The sequence below is a fragment of the Oncorhynchus kisutch genome, linkage group LG17, assembly GCF_002021735.2.
Source record: "Oncorhynchus kisutch isolate 150728-3 linkage group LG17, Okis_V2, whole genome shotgun sequence".
Lineage (NCBI taxonomy): Eukaryota > Metazoa > Chordata > Actinopteri > Salmoniformes > Salmonidae > Oncorhynchus > Oncorhynchus kisutch.
Window position 1 is genome coordinate 36,030,517 of NC_034190.2, and position 17,412 is coordinate 36,047,928.

The 17,412-nt window shown below is 40.7% G+C and overlaps 1 protein-coding gene across 4 annotated transcripts in view; it reads right to left on the reverse strand.

Moving 5' to 3' along the window:
* The window catches only part of LOC109907594 (dyslexia-associated protein KIAA0319-like protein), a 36,269-nt gene that overhangs the window by 11,929 nt on the left and 6,928 nt on the right, over positions 1-17,412 (reverse strand). The window contains exons 1-4 of one of the 4 annotated variants that reach the window (XM_020505647.2): positions 16,697-16,803; positions 15,649-16,087; positions 8,303-8,480; positions 6,987-7,115 (exon numbers count right to left, since the gene is read on the reverse strand). In XM_020505647.2, coding sequence (XP_020361236.1) covers positions 6,987-7,095 — 109 coding nt within the window. In that variant the 5' untranslated portion in view covers positions 7,096-7,115; positions 8,303-8,480; positions 15,649-16,087; positions 16,697-16,803. Of the gene's footprint in view, positions 1-6,986; positions 7,116-8,302; positions 8,481-9,764; positions 9,859-15,648; positions 16,088-16,696; positions 16,817-17,412 lie in introns of those variants that run through there. The other 3 variants (XM_020505645.2, XM_020505648.2, XM_031793753.1) reach the window with 3 other exon arrangements.

The following is a 17,412-nucleotide window of genomic DNA, read 5'->3' on the forward strand; positions in this document are numbered from 1 at the left end:
ATGAGAAAAGCAGGTGACACTGGTTTTGCGCCCCACAGATTTAAGGCATGGATGTTGCGTTTTTTAACAATACCATTTTTAAACTTGAAACAAGCGTTTAGCTTACCATGTTATCTTTCTATAGCCATTATGTACCTTGCAAACGCAATTTCTTAACATACAGTAACACTCCAGACATGCATGAAGCTCAACTGCTCAACCAAGTCACAGCGGTAAAAGGGAAATGAGGCCTTTCCCTGACAAAAGACAGAGATTAGGCTACATTATCACCAAGGTCAAAAGTCCTATCACCAGGGGCTCAAGAACATAAACAAAAAGGCAGTATACAGAAAATATCCGAGCCCCGAAGCAAGCTTCCAGAAAACTGGAACGGAAATGGCGCTCCACCAAACCGGAAGTCTTCTGACTAGCTTGGAAAGACAGGACCATGCAATATCGAAGAGCCCCTGCGGCTGTTCGATCACCCTTCTTTTACAACCTGATTGAGGAGGATACAAACAATCCAAAATTGCAGTATCCCCCAAGAGAGGACGGCCTTCAATTCAGCAATGATGGATTCCTGAACTTCTTAGACGGAAAGATCATGACCATCAGAAAGCCAATTATGGACTCCTCTTTGAATCTGTGTCTTTCTCCAAAACTTAGTTGTCCTGAGTCTAAACAGAACTGCCAGCACCTAAGATAAATGGAGACATTCAAGGTTATTAATCCGGTATCTCTCGAAACATTCACAAAAATAGTCATGGCCTCTAAACCTTCCAGCTGCATACTGGACCCTATTCCAACTAAACTACTGAAAGAGCTGCTTCCTGTGCTTGGGCCTCCTATGTTGAACATAATAAATGGCTCCCTATCCACCAGATATGTACCAAACTCAATAAAAGTCGCAGTAATAAAGCCTCTCTTGATAAAACCAAACCTTGACCCAGAAAATGTAAAAAACTCAAATCGGCCTATATCGAGGAATCTCCCATTCCTCTCCAATAATTATTTTTTTTTTTAATTAAAAAGCTGTTGCACGGCAACTCACTGCCTTCCTGAAGACAAATAATGTATTCGAAACGCTCCAGTCTGGTTTTAGACCGCATCATAGTTCTGAGACGGCACTCGTGAAAGTGGTAAATGAACTTTTCATGACATCAGACCAAGGCTCTGCGTCTGTCCTAAACCTAAGTGCTGCCTTTGACACCGTCAATCACCACATTATTTTGGAAAAAGTTTGGGGTCACTTAGAAATGTCCTTGTTTTCGAAAGAAAAGCAACTTTTTGTCCATTAAAATAACATCAAATTGATCAGAAGTAGAGTGTAGACATTGTTAATGCTGTAAATGACTATTGTAGTTGGAAACGATTGATCTTTAATGGAATATCTACATTAGGCGTACAGAGGCCCATTATCAGTAACCTCCACTCCTGTGTTCCAATGGCACGTTGTGTTAGCTCATCCAAGTTTATAATTTTAAAAGGCTAATTGATCATTAGAAAACCCTTTTGCAATTATGTTAGCACAGCTGAAGACTGTTGCTCTGATTAAAGAAGCAATAAAACTGTCATTCTTTAGACTAGTTGAGTATCTGGAGCATCAGCATTTGTGGGTTCGATTACAGGCTCAAAAAGGCCAGAAACAAAGATCTTTCTTCTGAAACTCATCAGTCTATTCTTGTTCTGAGAAATGAAGGCTATTCCTTGCGAGAAATTGCCAAGAAACTGAAGATCTTGTACAACGCTGTGTACTACTCCCTTCACAGAACAGCGCACATTGGCGCTAACCAGAATAGAAAGAGGAGTGGGAGGCCCCGGTTCACAACTGAGCAAGAGGACAAGTACATTGTAGTGTCTAGTTTGAGAAACAGATGCCTCACAGGTCCTCAACTGGCAGCTTCATTAAATAGTACCCGCAAAACACCAGTCTCAAAGTCAACAGTGACTAAGCGACTCTGGGATGCTGGCCTTTTAGGGTATCGTTGGATGGGGCCACAGTGTCCCCCGACCCGTCTATCTCCCTCTCAACCTCTCTCGACCTCTTGTGTGGGGGCTGTGCTTTGGCAAAGTAGGTGGGGTTATATCCTGCCTGGTTGGCCCTGTCCGGGGTTATTGTCGGACAGGGTCACAGTGTCCCCCCCATCTATCTGTCTCTCTCTCTACCTCAATTTAAGGGCTTTATTGAAAGTGAAATAACCTTTTTTTTTACAGCAAATATTACACTCACAGAAGTTACAAAATAATAAAAGAAATTTCAAATGTCATATGTGCAAATAGGTAAAATACAAAAGGGCAAATAAATAGCAAAAATATGGATTGTATTTACAATGGTGTTTGTTATTCACTGGTTGCCCCCTGCTGTGATGGCACACTGTGGTATTTCCCCCAATAGAGAAGGGACTTCATCAAAATCGGTTTGTTGTTTTCAAATTCTTTGTGGATCTGTGTAGTCTGAGGGAAATATGTAACTCAAATATGGTCATACACTTGGCAGGAGGTTAGGAAGTGCAGCTCAGTTTCCACCTCATTTTGTGGACAGTGTGCACATAACCGGTCTTCTCCTGAGAACCATGTCTGCCTACGAAGGCCTTTCTCAATAGCAAGTCTATGCTCACTGAGTCTGTACATCGTCAAAGTGTTCCTTAAGTTTGAGTCAGTCACAGTGGTCAGGTTTACTCTATGTTTGGGGCCAAATAGCATTCTAGCATGCTCTGTTTGCCCCCATTTGTGAATTATTGGTTGGTGAGCAGACCCCAGACCACAACCATAAAGGGCAATGGGTTCTGTAATTGATTCAAATATGTTACATTTATTTAATTTTTGATGTCATAGAAGGCCCTTCTTGCCCTGTCTCTCAGATCATTCACAGCTTTGTAGAAGTTACCTGTGGCGCTGATGTTTAGGCCGAGGTACGTATAGTTTTTTGTGTGCTCTAGGGCAACGGCGTCTAGATGGAATTTGTATTTGTGGTCCTGGCAACTGGAAATTTTTTGGAACAACATTATTTTTGTCTTACTGAGATTTACTGTCAGGGCCCAGGTCTGACAGAATCTGTGCAGTAGGTCTAGGTGCTGCTGTAGGCCCTCCTTGGTTGGGGATAGAAGCACCAGATCATCAGCAAACAGTAAACAATCGACTTCAGATTCTAGTAGGATGAGGCCGGGTGCTGCAGACTGTTCTAGTGCCCTCGTCAATTCATTGAGATATGATTAAGAGGATGTAGCTTAAGCTGCATCCGTCTCACCCCACGGCCCAGTGGAAAGAAATGTGTGTTTTTGCAGTAGTTATTGGGGTCAAATTTGTCTCCACTTTGTGGATTGGGATGATCAGATGCCAGAGCTGAGGATGATGTTAAAAGAGTTTAAGTATAGCCAATTGGAATTTTGTAGTCTGTATATTTGATCATTTAATTTAGGATACCATCAACACCACAGGCCTTTTTGAGTTGGAGGGTTTGTATTTTGTCCTGTAGTTCATTCAATGGATTTGGAGAATCCAGTGGGTTCTGGTAGTCTTTAATAGTTGATTCTAAGATTTGTATTTGATCATGTATATGTTTTTTGCTGTTTGTTCTTTGTTATTGGGTCAAAAAGATTGGAGTCATGGTTTATCCATATCCCCATTTTGGATAGATAACTCTGTGTTTGTTCAGTGTGTTCCAATGTTCCTAGAAGTGGTTAGAGTCTATGGATTCTTCAGTTACATTGAGCTGATTTCTGAGGTGCTGTTCCTCTTTTTCCGTAGTGTATTTCTCTATTGTTTTAGTGATTCACCATGGTGAAGGCGTGGGCTCAGGTTCTGGGTCTCTGTTTTTGGTTGGATAGGTTTCTCAATTTCTTTCTTAGGCATTTGCATTCTTCATCAAACTATTTGCCATTGTTGTTCATTTTCTTAGGTTGTCTGCTTGACATTTTTAGATTTGATAGGGAAGCTGAGAGGTAAAATATACCGCTTAGGTTTTCTACTGCCAAGTTGTCTCGGACGTTGTCTAAAAGAGATTGAATTTGTTGTTGCTTAATTGATTTTTGGTGGGTTTCCACACTACTTTCCTTCCTTCTGTAGCATTTCTTAATATTATTAAGTTCCTTTGGCTCTCTCTCTCTCGACCTCTGAATGCTCGGCTACGAAAATCCAACTGACATTTACTCCTGATCTGTTGCACCCTCCACAACCACTGATCCTTATTTGACCCTGCTGGTCATCTATGAACGTTTGAAGAACGATCTGGCCTTATTGGCCAGGTACTCTTATAATCTCCCCCCCCCCCTGGCCACCCCCCAAAGCCTGGTTCCTCTCCATGTTTCTTCCTTTCTAAGGAGTTTTCCCTAGCCACCGTGCTTCTAATGTACATCTGCATTGCTGGGTTTCTGTATAAGCACTTTGTGACATCTGCAGATTTAAAAAGATCTTTATAGATACATATGATTTGATGTGTCTCTAGACAAGACATGGCACCAACCATCAACTCAGACACTGAAAGCGCACCTATTCCCATGGCTATTGTTGTCATAGCTCCAGACGCTCCAGAGCTAAATATTATGGGATGTGGGTGTAACTTGAACTCCCTGTAAAACTGCTTGCAGCGATTGAGCCTTTCTGCTTTCTTTTAGAGAATGGGCCCTTTTGTCTCTGTTTAGTCATTTCCTCCCCCCAGGCCTTGTGGCATCACTCACCCACACTGTAAAAACAGCCATTCGGATTGGAACTACCACTGAAATATGCATGCACGCCTCAGAACCAGCAGGCAGTACAAACAATTACTAACAACCCGATAAACACACAGTATGCTTCAGTTCGACTGGTGTCCAGCCGAAATCAGCTAGGCGAACCAAACAAGTGTGCTCGCATACTCCCTTAAATAGACCTTCGCTTGAAAAAATTAAAAATAAATTTAAAAAATTGTACCGTTTGCCCATTTTGAGACCCCATAGCCAGTATATAATTCCTCATAACAGTCCTAAATAATTTAAGATAACTCAACCAATCTGTCATCAACACATTTTTGCTGAGATCTTACATGATGACCTCACCGCTGGCATTATGTGCGCGAGCGTTGCAAAATACATTTATACATACAGTTGAAGTCGGAAGTTTACATACACCTTAGCCAAATACATTTAAACTCAGTTTCACAATTCCTGACATTTAATCAGAGTAAAAATTCCCTGTCTTAGGTCAGTTAGGATCACCACTTTATTTTAAGAATGTGAATTGTCAGAATAATAGTTGAGAGAATGATTTCATCTTTTATTTATTTCATCACATTCCCAGTGGGTCTGAAGTTTACATACACTCAATTAGTATTTGGTAGCATTGCTTTTAAATTGTTTAACTTGGGTCAAATGTTTTGGGTAGACTTCCACAAGCGTCCCACAATAAGTTGGATGAATTTTGGCCCATTTCTCCTGACAGAGCTGGTGTAACTAAGTCAGGTTTGTAGGCCTCCTTGCACGCACACGCTCTTTTCAGTTCTGCCCACAAAGTTTCTATAGGATTGAGGTCAGGGTTTTGTGATGGACACTCCAATACCTTGACTTTGTTGTCCTTAAGCCCTTTTGCCACAACTTTGGAAGTATGCTTGGGGTCATTGTCCATTTGGATGACCAATTTGCGACCAAGCTTTAACTTCCTGACTGATGTCTTGAGATGTTGCTTCAATATATCCACATAATTTTCCTCCCACATGATGCCATCTATTTTGTGAAGCGCACCAGTCCTGCAGCAAAGCACCCCTACAATATGATGCCACCCCATGCTTCACGGTTGGGATGGTGTTCTTCGGCTTGCAAGCCTCCCCCTTTTTCTCCAAACATAACTATGGTCATTATGGCCAAAAAGTTATATTTTTGTTTCATCAGACCAGAGAACAGTTCTCCAAAAAGTACAATCTTTGTCCCCATGTGCAGTTGCAAACCGTAGTCTGGCTTTTTTTATGGCGGTTTTGGAGCAGTGGCTTTTTCCTTGCTAAGCGACCATTCAGGTTATGTCAACATAGGACTCGTTTTTACTGTGGATATAGATACTTTTGTACCCGTTTCCTCCAGCATCTCCACAAGGTCCTTTGCTGTTTTGGGATTGATTTGCACTTTTCGCACCAAAGTACATTCATCTCTAGGAGACAGAACACGTCTCCTACCTGAGCGGTATGACGGCTGCGTGGTCCCATGGTGTTAATACTTGCGTACTATTGTTTGTACAGATGAACATGGTACCGTCAGGCATTTGGAAATTGCTCCCAAGGGTGAACACAACTTGTGGAGGTCTACAATTGTTTTTCTGAAGTCTTGGCTGATTTCTTTTGATTTTCCCATGATGTCAATCACAGAGGCACTGAGTTTGAAGGTAGGCGTTGAAATATATCCACAGGTACACCTCCAATTGACTCAAATGATGTCACCTATCAGAAGCATCTAAAGCCATGACATAATTTTGGAAAACTTAGTGAATGTAAACTTCTGACCCACGGGAATTGTGATACAGTGAATTATAAGTGAAATAATTTGTCTGTGAACAATTGTTGGAAAAATGACTTGTGTCATGCACAAAGTAGATGTCCTAACCGACTTGCCAAAACTATAGTTCGTTAAAAAATGAAAAATGAGTTTTAATGACTCCAATCTAAGTGTATGTAAACTTCAGACTTTAACTGTACATGTTATTTAATCATTTCATCCAAACTGCGAAGAGCTAAAATAACCCTCACCGAAGTTCAAAACGTACAAAAACGTCACAAAATGTCCTCATAATGTATGCACAAACTCTACCGAACTGTTTCGGCTGAGAAGCATGCGGACGCAAACTATGACTTATGACACAAACTATGTAATAAAGACAAGCATCTATTGTTAGACACTGGTATTTATGTTGCAATGTCTCAGATTCCATAAAGCCTATGGTAAGTATAACAAAATAATCAACTCAATGAATAGATCTCATTCATTCTGACATCCTGGACAATCATAACATCGCAAATAATTCCAGATAAATGTATTGGTGCGTTTTACCTGCGGGAGCAACTAAGCGGCACAAGAAGCTCAGTGATAGGAAGAGGAGATGTGGCTGTGTCAATCGAGGTCGACTCCAGCTAAACAGGTTCTGATATGCATAGGACATTTTCCACGAGGACCGAGGACCTGGACAGAACAGAAACAGTTGTCAGGATTGTACAACATTACTAGCCTGGAAATCCAGACCAAATTCCTCTCAATAGTGAAGCGTAGTATGCTTCAGTCTGGATTTCCAGGCTACAACATTACACCACCTTGATGTAATTCAACACCGACACGAACCAGGCGCTAAGCAGGGATTGACATTTAAAATCTGAAAGGAGGCCTCCCGAGTGGTAAAGTGGTCTAAGAAACTGCATCGCAGTGCTAGCTGTGCCACTAGAGATTCTGGGTTCAAGTCCAGGCTCTGTTGCAGCCGGCCGTGACCAGGAGACACATGGGGCGGCGCACAATTGGCCGAGCATTGTCGCGGTTAGGGAAGGGTTTGGCCCGGCAGGGATGTCCTTGTCCCACTGCACACTAGTGACTCCTGTGGCAGGCAGGCCGGGCGCAGTGCACGCTGACACGGTCGTCAGGTGTACGGTGTTTCCATCAACACATTGGTGCGGCTGGCTTCCAGGTTAAGCAGGCATTGTGTCAAGAAGCAGTGTGGCTTGGCTGGGTTGTGTTTCGGATTATGCACTACTCTCAACCTTCGCCTCTCCTAAGTCTGTACGGGAGTTGCAGCGATGAGACAAGACTGTAACTACCAATTGGAGAACACGGAATTTGGGAGAAAAGTGGTAAAAAGTCAATTAATTTTTTAAAGTCTGATAGACAATTCATGAGTATTTTTGGTTGCCCCGAAAATTATGATCACTTCTGCGAAAATGTAAATGAGCTATTTCCACACAGAAGAACCATATACTGCCTGCCTTTCACCTACACATAGGGGAGGAATCAGAAAGATCAGTACTGAAAGTCTTTGTATTTTGATTGTTTTCTGTAAAGGCTCTGACTGCCATAAATTGTCTGTCTTTCACTTAAACAAATGGGGCGGAACCAGAAAGATCAGTTTTAGGCTACTGGAATTCTTTGCATTTTGGTGGTTTTCACTTCTTTAAAAAGATAATCACCTGCCCAATGAAGCAATCTCAGAACAGGCTCAACTTGCGTGAATATTTAGTTCACTTACCCCAGGCAAAATTCTGTAAATCCCAGCTAAGGCGAATGGACACATTGTATCATTTCAGGACATTAAAAAGAGTCAGACAGGTGATCAAATACAATTGCGTGCGTTAAGGTCACAATCTTTTACAGTACAGTATATTTACCTTTCTCCTGGCCAATTGGTGGAAGAGGGTGGAGACTGAGAGCAGCTGGAGTTAGCTTATGTGGGGAGGGAGGTGAGGTGAAGGGTGAAGACAGGTCAACACCAGCACTATGTGGAAGAGCAGCTTCAACATGACACTCCCTCTGACCCTCTACTGCCCTGGCAGACGAGAGAACAACCTGGGGGAGGAGGAGAGGGGGAATAAAGTAGAGGTCGACCGATTATGATGTTTCAACGCCGATACCGATACCGCTTATTGGAGGTCCAAGAAGACCGATACCGATTAAAATCTGCCAATTTTTTATTATTTTTTATTTGTAATGACATTTACAACAATACTGAATTAACACTTATTTTAACTTAATATAAAACATCAATAAAATCAATTTAGCCTCAAATAAATAATGAAACATGTTCAATTTGGTTTAAATAATAAAAAAACTAAGTGTTGGAGAAGAAAGTAATATGTGCCATGTAAAAATGTGTGCCATGTAAAAAAGCTAACGTTTCAGTTCCTTGCTCAGAACATGAGAACATATGAAAGCTGGTGGTTCCTTTTAACATGAAACTTCAATATTCCAAGGTAAGAGGTTTTAGGTTGTAGTTAATATAGTATTTATAGGACTATTTCTCTCTATACCATTTGTATTTCATATACCTTTGACTATTGGATGTTCTTATAGGCACTATAGCATTGCCAGTGTAACAGTATAGCTTCCGTCCCCCTCCTCGCCCCTACCTGGGCTCGAACCAGGAACACATCGACAACAACCACACTCAAAGCATCGTTACCCATCGCTCCACAAAAGCCGCGGCCCTTGCAGCGCAAAGGGAATTACTACTCAAAATCTAAAATCGAGTGACGTTTGAACCAGTATTAGCGCACACCCAGCTAACCATTTCACGTTGGTTACACCAGCCATTAGGCTGATAGGCTTGAAGTCATAAACAGCGCTGTGCTTGCGAAGAGCTGCTGGCAAAACGCACGAAAGTGCTGTTTGAATTAATGATTACGTGCCTGCTGCTGCTCAGTCAGACTGCTCTATCAAATCAGACTTAATTAATTATAACATAATAACACACAGAAATTCGAGCCTTTGGTCATTAATATGATCGAATCCGGAAACTATCATTTCGAAAACAAAACGTTTATTATTTCAGTGAAATACGGAACCGTTCGGTATTTTATCTAACGGGTGGCATCCCTAAGTCTAAATATTCTTGTTACATTGCACAACCTTCAATGTAAGTCATAATTACGTAAAATTCTGGAAAATTAGTTCGCAATGAGCCAGGCAGCCCAAACTGTTGCATATACCCTGACTCTGCGTGCAATGAACGCAAGAGAAATTACACAATTTCACCTGGTTAATATTGCCTGCTAAACTGGATTAGTAGTTATAACTAGTGATTATGATTGATTGTTTTATATAAGATAAGTTTAATGCTAGCTAGCAATTTACCTCGGCTTCTACTGCATTCGCGTAACAGGCAGGCTACTCGTGGAGTGCAATGGTTAGAGCATTGCACTAGTTAACTATGCGGTTACAAGATTGAAACCCCTGAGCTGACAAGGTGAAAATCTGTCGTTCTGCCCCTGAACAAGGCAGTTAACCCACAGTTCCAAGGCAGTCATTGAAAATAAGAATGTGTTCTTAACTGACTTGCCTAGTTAAATAAAAAGGTATAAAAATTTAAAATAATCGGAAATCAGCGCCCAAAAATACCAATTTCCGATTGTTATGAAAACTTGAAATCGGCCCTAATTAAATCGGCCATTCCGATTAATCGGTCGACCTCTGGAAGAAAGAGGTTCTCCTGGAGATGTTTTATAACATAGTAACGAGTGGCTGTTCTATAAGCACTTGTAACAGGCTTCGGGTTAACAGAAATTCTGTTTGAGAGAATCATGAGCATGGTTAAATATCTGCCTGACAGGAGTCGTTGGTGTTGTCTCTCCACCCACTGACCTCAGCGTTCACTTCCATGCACTCTCCTTCTGAACATTGTTTATAGTATATAGGGTGAGGTGCTGATGGAATGTGGTTAAGGCACATTTCTAATGTTGAAGGGACAGCAGAACAGCAGGTGGACTGCATTTTACAACGGTTATTAGTCCTTATGCTGAAAACTATCTGTATCGATCCTCGATAAGATTTTTTTAATTCTGAAAACATCAAATGTCAGCAGGTACCAAACACGCATGATGAAAAAGGCCTTTCAAAAACAACATCAACATGTGGAGAGTTTCCAACAATAATATTTTTTCTCTTGAAGAAGTCCGTTTTTGTAACTGGTAAAAGGGCCCATAAGCACCAACGTGTGAAGTTCATAGGAACATGTCAAATAGGGAGTCAAATGAAAACTAAAGACATATATACATTTTTTCCACCATTTTCCATCCTAAAAATTAGGAATGAGCAAAGGCTTAGATTTCTTGTCAAACAGATGGAAAAATGGTGTCTTAGAAAACATCTCCCAGAAAAAGTCTTAAAGGGCCAAAATGCAGTTGCTACATACATTTTTTAACTAATAAATTAACGATATGAACCCATTGATTCTAAAAGAATATAACATAAATACCTAATGAGCTTAGATCAACTGTTGTACTCCATCAGAACCCAAAATATAAGCTTGTTTTGCACATGACATTTATTTGTCACATTCAGTGAAGACAACAGGTGTAGACTTTACCGTGAAATGCTTGCTTATGAGCCCTTCCCAATGATGCTGATTTAAAGAGGAATAAAATACATACAAATTAAGCTATACAGTGGATTTGGAAAGTATACGGACCCCTTAACCTTTTCCACATTTTGTTACATTACAGCCTTATTAAATTGTTTTTTTCACCCTCAATCAATCTACACACAATACCGCATAATGACAAAGCAAAAAAATATTTTTAGAAATGTTTGCAAATTTATTCAGACCCTTTACTCAGTACTTTGTTGAAGCACCTTACAGCCTCGAGTCTTCTTGGGTATGACGCTTCCAGCTTGGCACACCTGTATTTGGAGAGTTTCTCCCATTCTTCTCTGCAGATCCGTCAGTGCACAGCTATTTTCAGATCCCTCCAGAGATGTTTGATCGGGTTCAAGTCCAGGCTCGGGCTGGGCCACTCAAGGACATTCAGAGACTTGTCCCGAAGCCACTCCTGCGTTGTCTTGGCTGTGTGTGCTTAGGGTTGTTGTCCTGTTGAAAGGTGATCCTTTGCCCCAGCCTGAGGTCCTGAGCGCTCTGGAACAGGTTTTCATCAAGGATCTCTCTGTACTTTGCTGTTCATCTTTCCCTCGATCCTAACTAGTCTCCCAGTCCGTGCTGCTGAAAAACATCCCCACAGCATGATGAGTGCTGCAAAGATGGTTGTCCTCCTGGAAGGTTCTCCCATCTCCACAGAGAAACACTAAAGCGCTGTCAGAGTGACCATCGGGTTCTTGGTCACCTCCCAGACCAACGCCCTTCTCCACCGATTGCTCTGTTTGGCCTGGCGGCCAGCTCTAGGTAGAGTCTTGGTGGTTCCAAACTTCTTCCATTTAAGAATGATGGAGGCCACTGTGTTCTTGGGGACCTTCAATGCTGCAGACATTTTCTGGTACCCTTCCCCAGATCTGTGCCTCGACACAATCCTGTCTCTGTCTACGGACAATTCCTTCAAACTTATGGCTTGGTTTTTGCTCTGACATGCACTGTCAACTGTGGGGCCTTTTAAGACAGGTGTGTGCCTTTCCAAATCATGTCCAATCAATTGAATTTACCACAGGTGGACTCCAATCAAGTTGAAGAAACATCTCAAGGATGATCAATGGAAACAGGATTCGCCTGAGCTCAATTTCGAGTCTCATAGGAAAGGGTCTGAATACTTATTTACATAAGGTATCTGGGTTTAAAAAAAAACTGTTTTCACTTTGTCATTATGGGGTATTGTCTGAGGAAATGTTTTTATTTAATCCATTTTAGAATAAGGCCATAACATAACAAAATGTGTAAAAGGTCAAGAGGTCTGAATAAATTTCTGAAGGCACTATATACAGCGAGTACGAGTACCACATCAATGTGCAGGGCTATGAAGTATTTGAGGTAGATACATTTAGTATTTGAGGTAGTTACATTTCCCCTGCCCAATCCCTCATATTTGTATAGAAACAGGGGCGGGGACCACTTTGTTATTATTTTGAACTGCTGATTGACACTTTTAAAAAAGGTATTATAAATACATCAAAACACCTGGGTTGGGTAGGTTACTTTCTAAATGTAATCCGTTCGTTACCTGTCCAAAATTGCAATCAGTAACGTAACCTTTGAATTACCAAAACTCAGTAAGGTAATCTGATTACATTCAGTTACTTTTAGATTACAGGCATTAGAAGGCATTAGAGGCATTAGAAGAAGACCAAATGTATGTTACCAATTGAACAGCATCTACTGCAGGATTAACCAATATTAAGGTTTACATTAATGGCCATACATGGATGTTACATGTTACTTTATGGTATGGTTATGTTGGCTTCTTATAACCTATTGCTTTCTATTACGTATAATAATATCTTTGTAAATAATAATCATTTGTCAATCCAAAAATTTATGTAAGAACTACAGATACACTTAAAGGGGCAATCAAACGTGTGCGAGTTTGAGCATATCCATTAGGCCTATGGATTCTTTCTTTTTTTATCAGCATGAATTAGATTGAGCAATAATACATTTTATTTTGTAAAGTGGTTCCTTGCATCAAACACAACATTTTCAGTCTCATTGTCTGAAGGACAAGTGGATAAACAGGTTAATGTCAAGCCCTGCATGTTTGTTTTTGAAAGTCTCATGGAAAGTCTCATGGATTGCAGGCCTACTTTGAACGCCACAAAATACAACACTGCACGTTTAAAAAAAAAATATCTCTTTACCTGACTAGCTTTTCAAAGGTGTCTAGAAATGTACACATTTTGTGCTCTTGTTGGAAGCAATCACTCCCCTATTGCTGACTACAAATGATCTATAACTGGCTAATAACTAACAAACTAGCAAAGGAGAAGAACAAAATGTACCCATGCCTACATGCAGCTCTCGCTTTGATCTCAAAACAAGTGCATCTACTCACAACCGCTCATGCTGTAAACACAGTCCAGTTAAACGTAAATGGTACAGATCCATATATGGCAATGGTCTATTTGCATATAGGCCTCCTGCAGCTCTGATTGTTTATGCCACTCCGGTCTGTGTAGAGTACGGCTGAGTCAAGCATGTCAATGCAATACAATCCTACTCCAATGCGTTTTGCCTAAAACAAGTTTGTTTTGTGTCAGTATGTTACATTGAAAGTGGTTAATATTGTGTTGATGCAATCACAATTGGCACAGTAAAGGGAAAAGTTGATAGTGTTAACAGGGAAAACTCTAGAACAGTGGTCACCAACCAAGATCACTTTTGAGTCAAAATGCAAGCTGAGATCTGCCACTCAGATTTTTTGTTGTTGACATGAATGTAAAAAAAATGTTAAAATGTAAACCTATGCAACATCAACCAATTAAAAACAGTACTGTAGCAATGAGATTTGTGCAGTAAACTATAGTAATAATAATAATAATACACTTTTTTATTATATAAATTGTTTTGAGATATATGAACACACCAGTAATAGATCCGTTGTTGTATTACTTATGAAGCACCCCTGAGTGAGCATACATTTAAATAATTTGCTTTCTATTTTACTGGGCTGATGGTGCCTGCATCTGATGGTCAGTCTCAGCGGAGGGAGAGAGCAGCAGACTGAGGGTCCGTCTCTCAACATCCCTCCGCTCTGACTTTCCTCCTCTGACACTGACCAAAAAAGGGACACTGTCTTCCAGCGGATGGCGAAACTTGAGTCGCACCGCATTATATCTGCCTCGTGCACAAATGCATGTTGTTACTCCCGTGAACAGAGAAAGTGAAATATTCCTTGATATAAAAAAAGACAAAAGTCGCTAATAATAACAACGCAAGCCTATAGATACACTTGCCTACTCATTCATTACTGCTGCACTGCTTGTTGTAGCGCTGAGTGGCAATGAACATGAACTCACTCATAAAACAGCAGTTTTTTGCTGTATTCCTTGACAGTCTCCCTCTAGTCATGGTTTTACATGTTTTGAAATCTCACAGTATCAACTTTGCTGTAGATTTCTTGTGCTTGCTACGTTACTGCAGACACGGTAATCTGAGCCATCCGACTGGCCAGCCGTAGGCCTACAGTGCACCTGATTGGCTCTCGTGAAGGTAGAATTTGGACCTACAGTCACATGGAATGTTTCAAAATTGGAACAGTTCGCAGGGCAGCAGAATCGGGTGCACCTTCCACAAAACAGCCCAAAACTAATAAAACATTTTGGAACAAGGCTTGCATGCAATTTAGAGGGAACATTGCTGCCAACTACTATCAACACTTATGTTCAGTTTAGGATTTTTTTGTTGTTTAAATACGCCTTCTGTAAATGTGGGAAACATTGCCTTGAATTACTGTTACCAAAATCACAAATTTCTTCAAGATATTTTCATATTTCTCGCCCTCATGTGGAAAATGAAATTTCACAGAAGTAACATGTAAATGTATACCTATCAATTAAATCAGTGTTTTTACTGATATCAACTTCTTTATGAATTAAGTGATTAAAACTTAAAATTCTGTTACCAAATTGAATTGGATACATAGCAGTCACCTGCTACTGTTCTCCCTTCCACTGACAAACTGTTAAATTCAGCTGTTTTCTTTCACTTTCTGTCATCTGGTGGTTAAAGAAAAAGGTTGAAAAGATTGCCTCAAGGCTTAAAAACCCTTCTTTAACCGGTCTCCTTCCCTTTGTTTACACTGATTGAAGTCGATTTAACAAGTGACATCAATAAGGGATCATAGCTTTCACCTGGTCAGTCTGTCATGGAAAAAGAGCAGGTGTTCTTAATGTTTTGTACACTCAGTGTATGCCTATTATCCTCCTATAGAATTAGAAAAGGTGGAACGCTCGCCACATGCTGAAAATCTAACCCAAGTAGAATAGCAGTAGGCTACTATTTTTTCCCTTCACAATTCCTCAGCAAGTTCTTACAGGAAGTTCAGAGAAACAAAAACAAAACAGAGAGCAGCATGAGCACATTTAGTTCAGGTTGGAGTAGAAAGCAATCCAATGGCATGGAGCATAGGCTCTCACACACACACAGCATTTTCTGACTGATTATCGAACTGAGAGTATGTGGCAACTGCTGCGCTAGAAAGTCATTTAATATCAACCTCCCACTTTACATGACAAGCAAACCTACATGATATTGGTAATTTCTCGGATCAGCATTACAGCATGCAGACATTGCCACACTTACATCCGCCTCAGTCTTATCAACAGTTGTATCCTGATAATGAAACGAACTGCGATGACAGCTGTCACAAATGCCTGGCTTTTTGAAGTTGTTTCTGGCTTTAGAAGTCCAAATGGCTTCGTTCCAGATCTTCTAGGTTGCTTTCATATAACACAAAAATCCACAGGTAAAAAAATACTTAGCTATCAGATATTCTAAATAATTGTTTATTTGCATTTTGGCAGCGCGGTGGCTCGAGATCAGTCGTGACGTGGTGCCTGCAGAGGTACTCTCCCTCTGCCATGTGACGCGGTCACTGGGAGGCCACCTCTGTCATCAACTTTTTAGACGCAAGTTCTCATGAGGAAAAAAAGCAAACAAGGATCTATGCGATGGTCAACTTTAGATCCGGGCAAGGTTTCACTGGCTTTTCCTTCTTCCTCCTCCCATTCTCTCAGCCAGGCTAATGAAGAAAAAAAAATCACTCGTAAATCCACTATTGGCTGCTGTAGACAGACAATTCAGAGGAGCACTTTCTCAGATGACAGAATTCCCCCAAGTCTTTGGCGCTGCCTCGTTTGAAATGACGACACATTGAGATAATTAATATACATTTCAAACCCTGCAAATTAAACAAAATGTATAATAAACACGAAGAAGCCCAGAATTATGGCCCATAAGAAAGTTAGGCAATTTTGTTTTACAAACTGAATTTAGCCATAGGCAAAGCAAGCCACTAATCTCTAAAAACCTGCCTCACAGTCGACATTAGTAGTAGCCAAGGTTGCGCAGTGGACACTGACAATTATCTGTGGCTAATACAGACAATTCTACCATTATAATCATACTGATACATATGCTATTGATATTCAGCATGACAGGTGTAACAATGACATATCTCGGTATAATCCTGGATGGATCACCCCTTCCAGGCACCAGCAGTTTATCATGGTTTGGCTTTAGAACCTGGCATTATTAGCCCACTCACTGATCGAATGCACGCAGTTTATCGATCGCAAGACGTGTCACGCCACTGTTTTCATGTATGGAATATATATATGCATAAACTCACCAGTCGTTGTATGAAATGTTTCGGTTCCTATGCTTGAGCTAGGATACGTCGTAGTTTCTCGCTGTTCACTATGGGTCATCTCTTACTGACACCGCTGTGAAGCAGGCAAGAATAACTGACTATTTCCGGGTCACAGATTTTAGGAGTCCTTCAGAATAAGAGTCCAGTCCTGTATACTTTCTCAATTAATAATTACAATTATAGAACATTGGTTATTGTTGCCAATCATCTTAAATCCAATGAGCACTCCAAATCCAGAGTTTACACCCCGAATAGCGTTGCTGCTCATTTTGAGGCCCTTAAAGTTTGGCCAATAAATTTAAATCCAACAGTTTTTTCGTGTTGGACAGATATTGCACAGTAGATAATCGGTTTGTCCATAAAACCAGGGTCCAGCCTATTCACAAGAGTACGTAGCCTACAAAACAGAGTGAGTTTGAACAAAATGTTAGCGTGGAGCTTCTGCACACCCAACAAATATGGTACAAATATTACACTGTACAGGGAAAAACTATCAATTGTGTCCATAAAACCCAACCTCAACACCAGGGTGCAGTCTGCACTTTTCTACTGTCCCTTTAACACTCTGCTGACGGATTGACAAATTCAAGACTATATTTTAATTACAAAGGAATACATTAAATATTTTAGTTTACTCAATGTTTGCTTCCAGTGTGAAATAAAACGCCATCCAATCCAGACTTGTACTCTTGGCT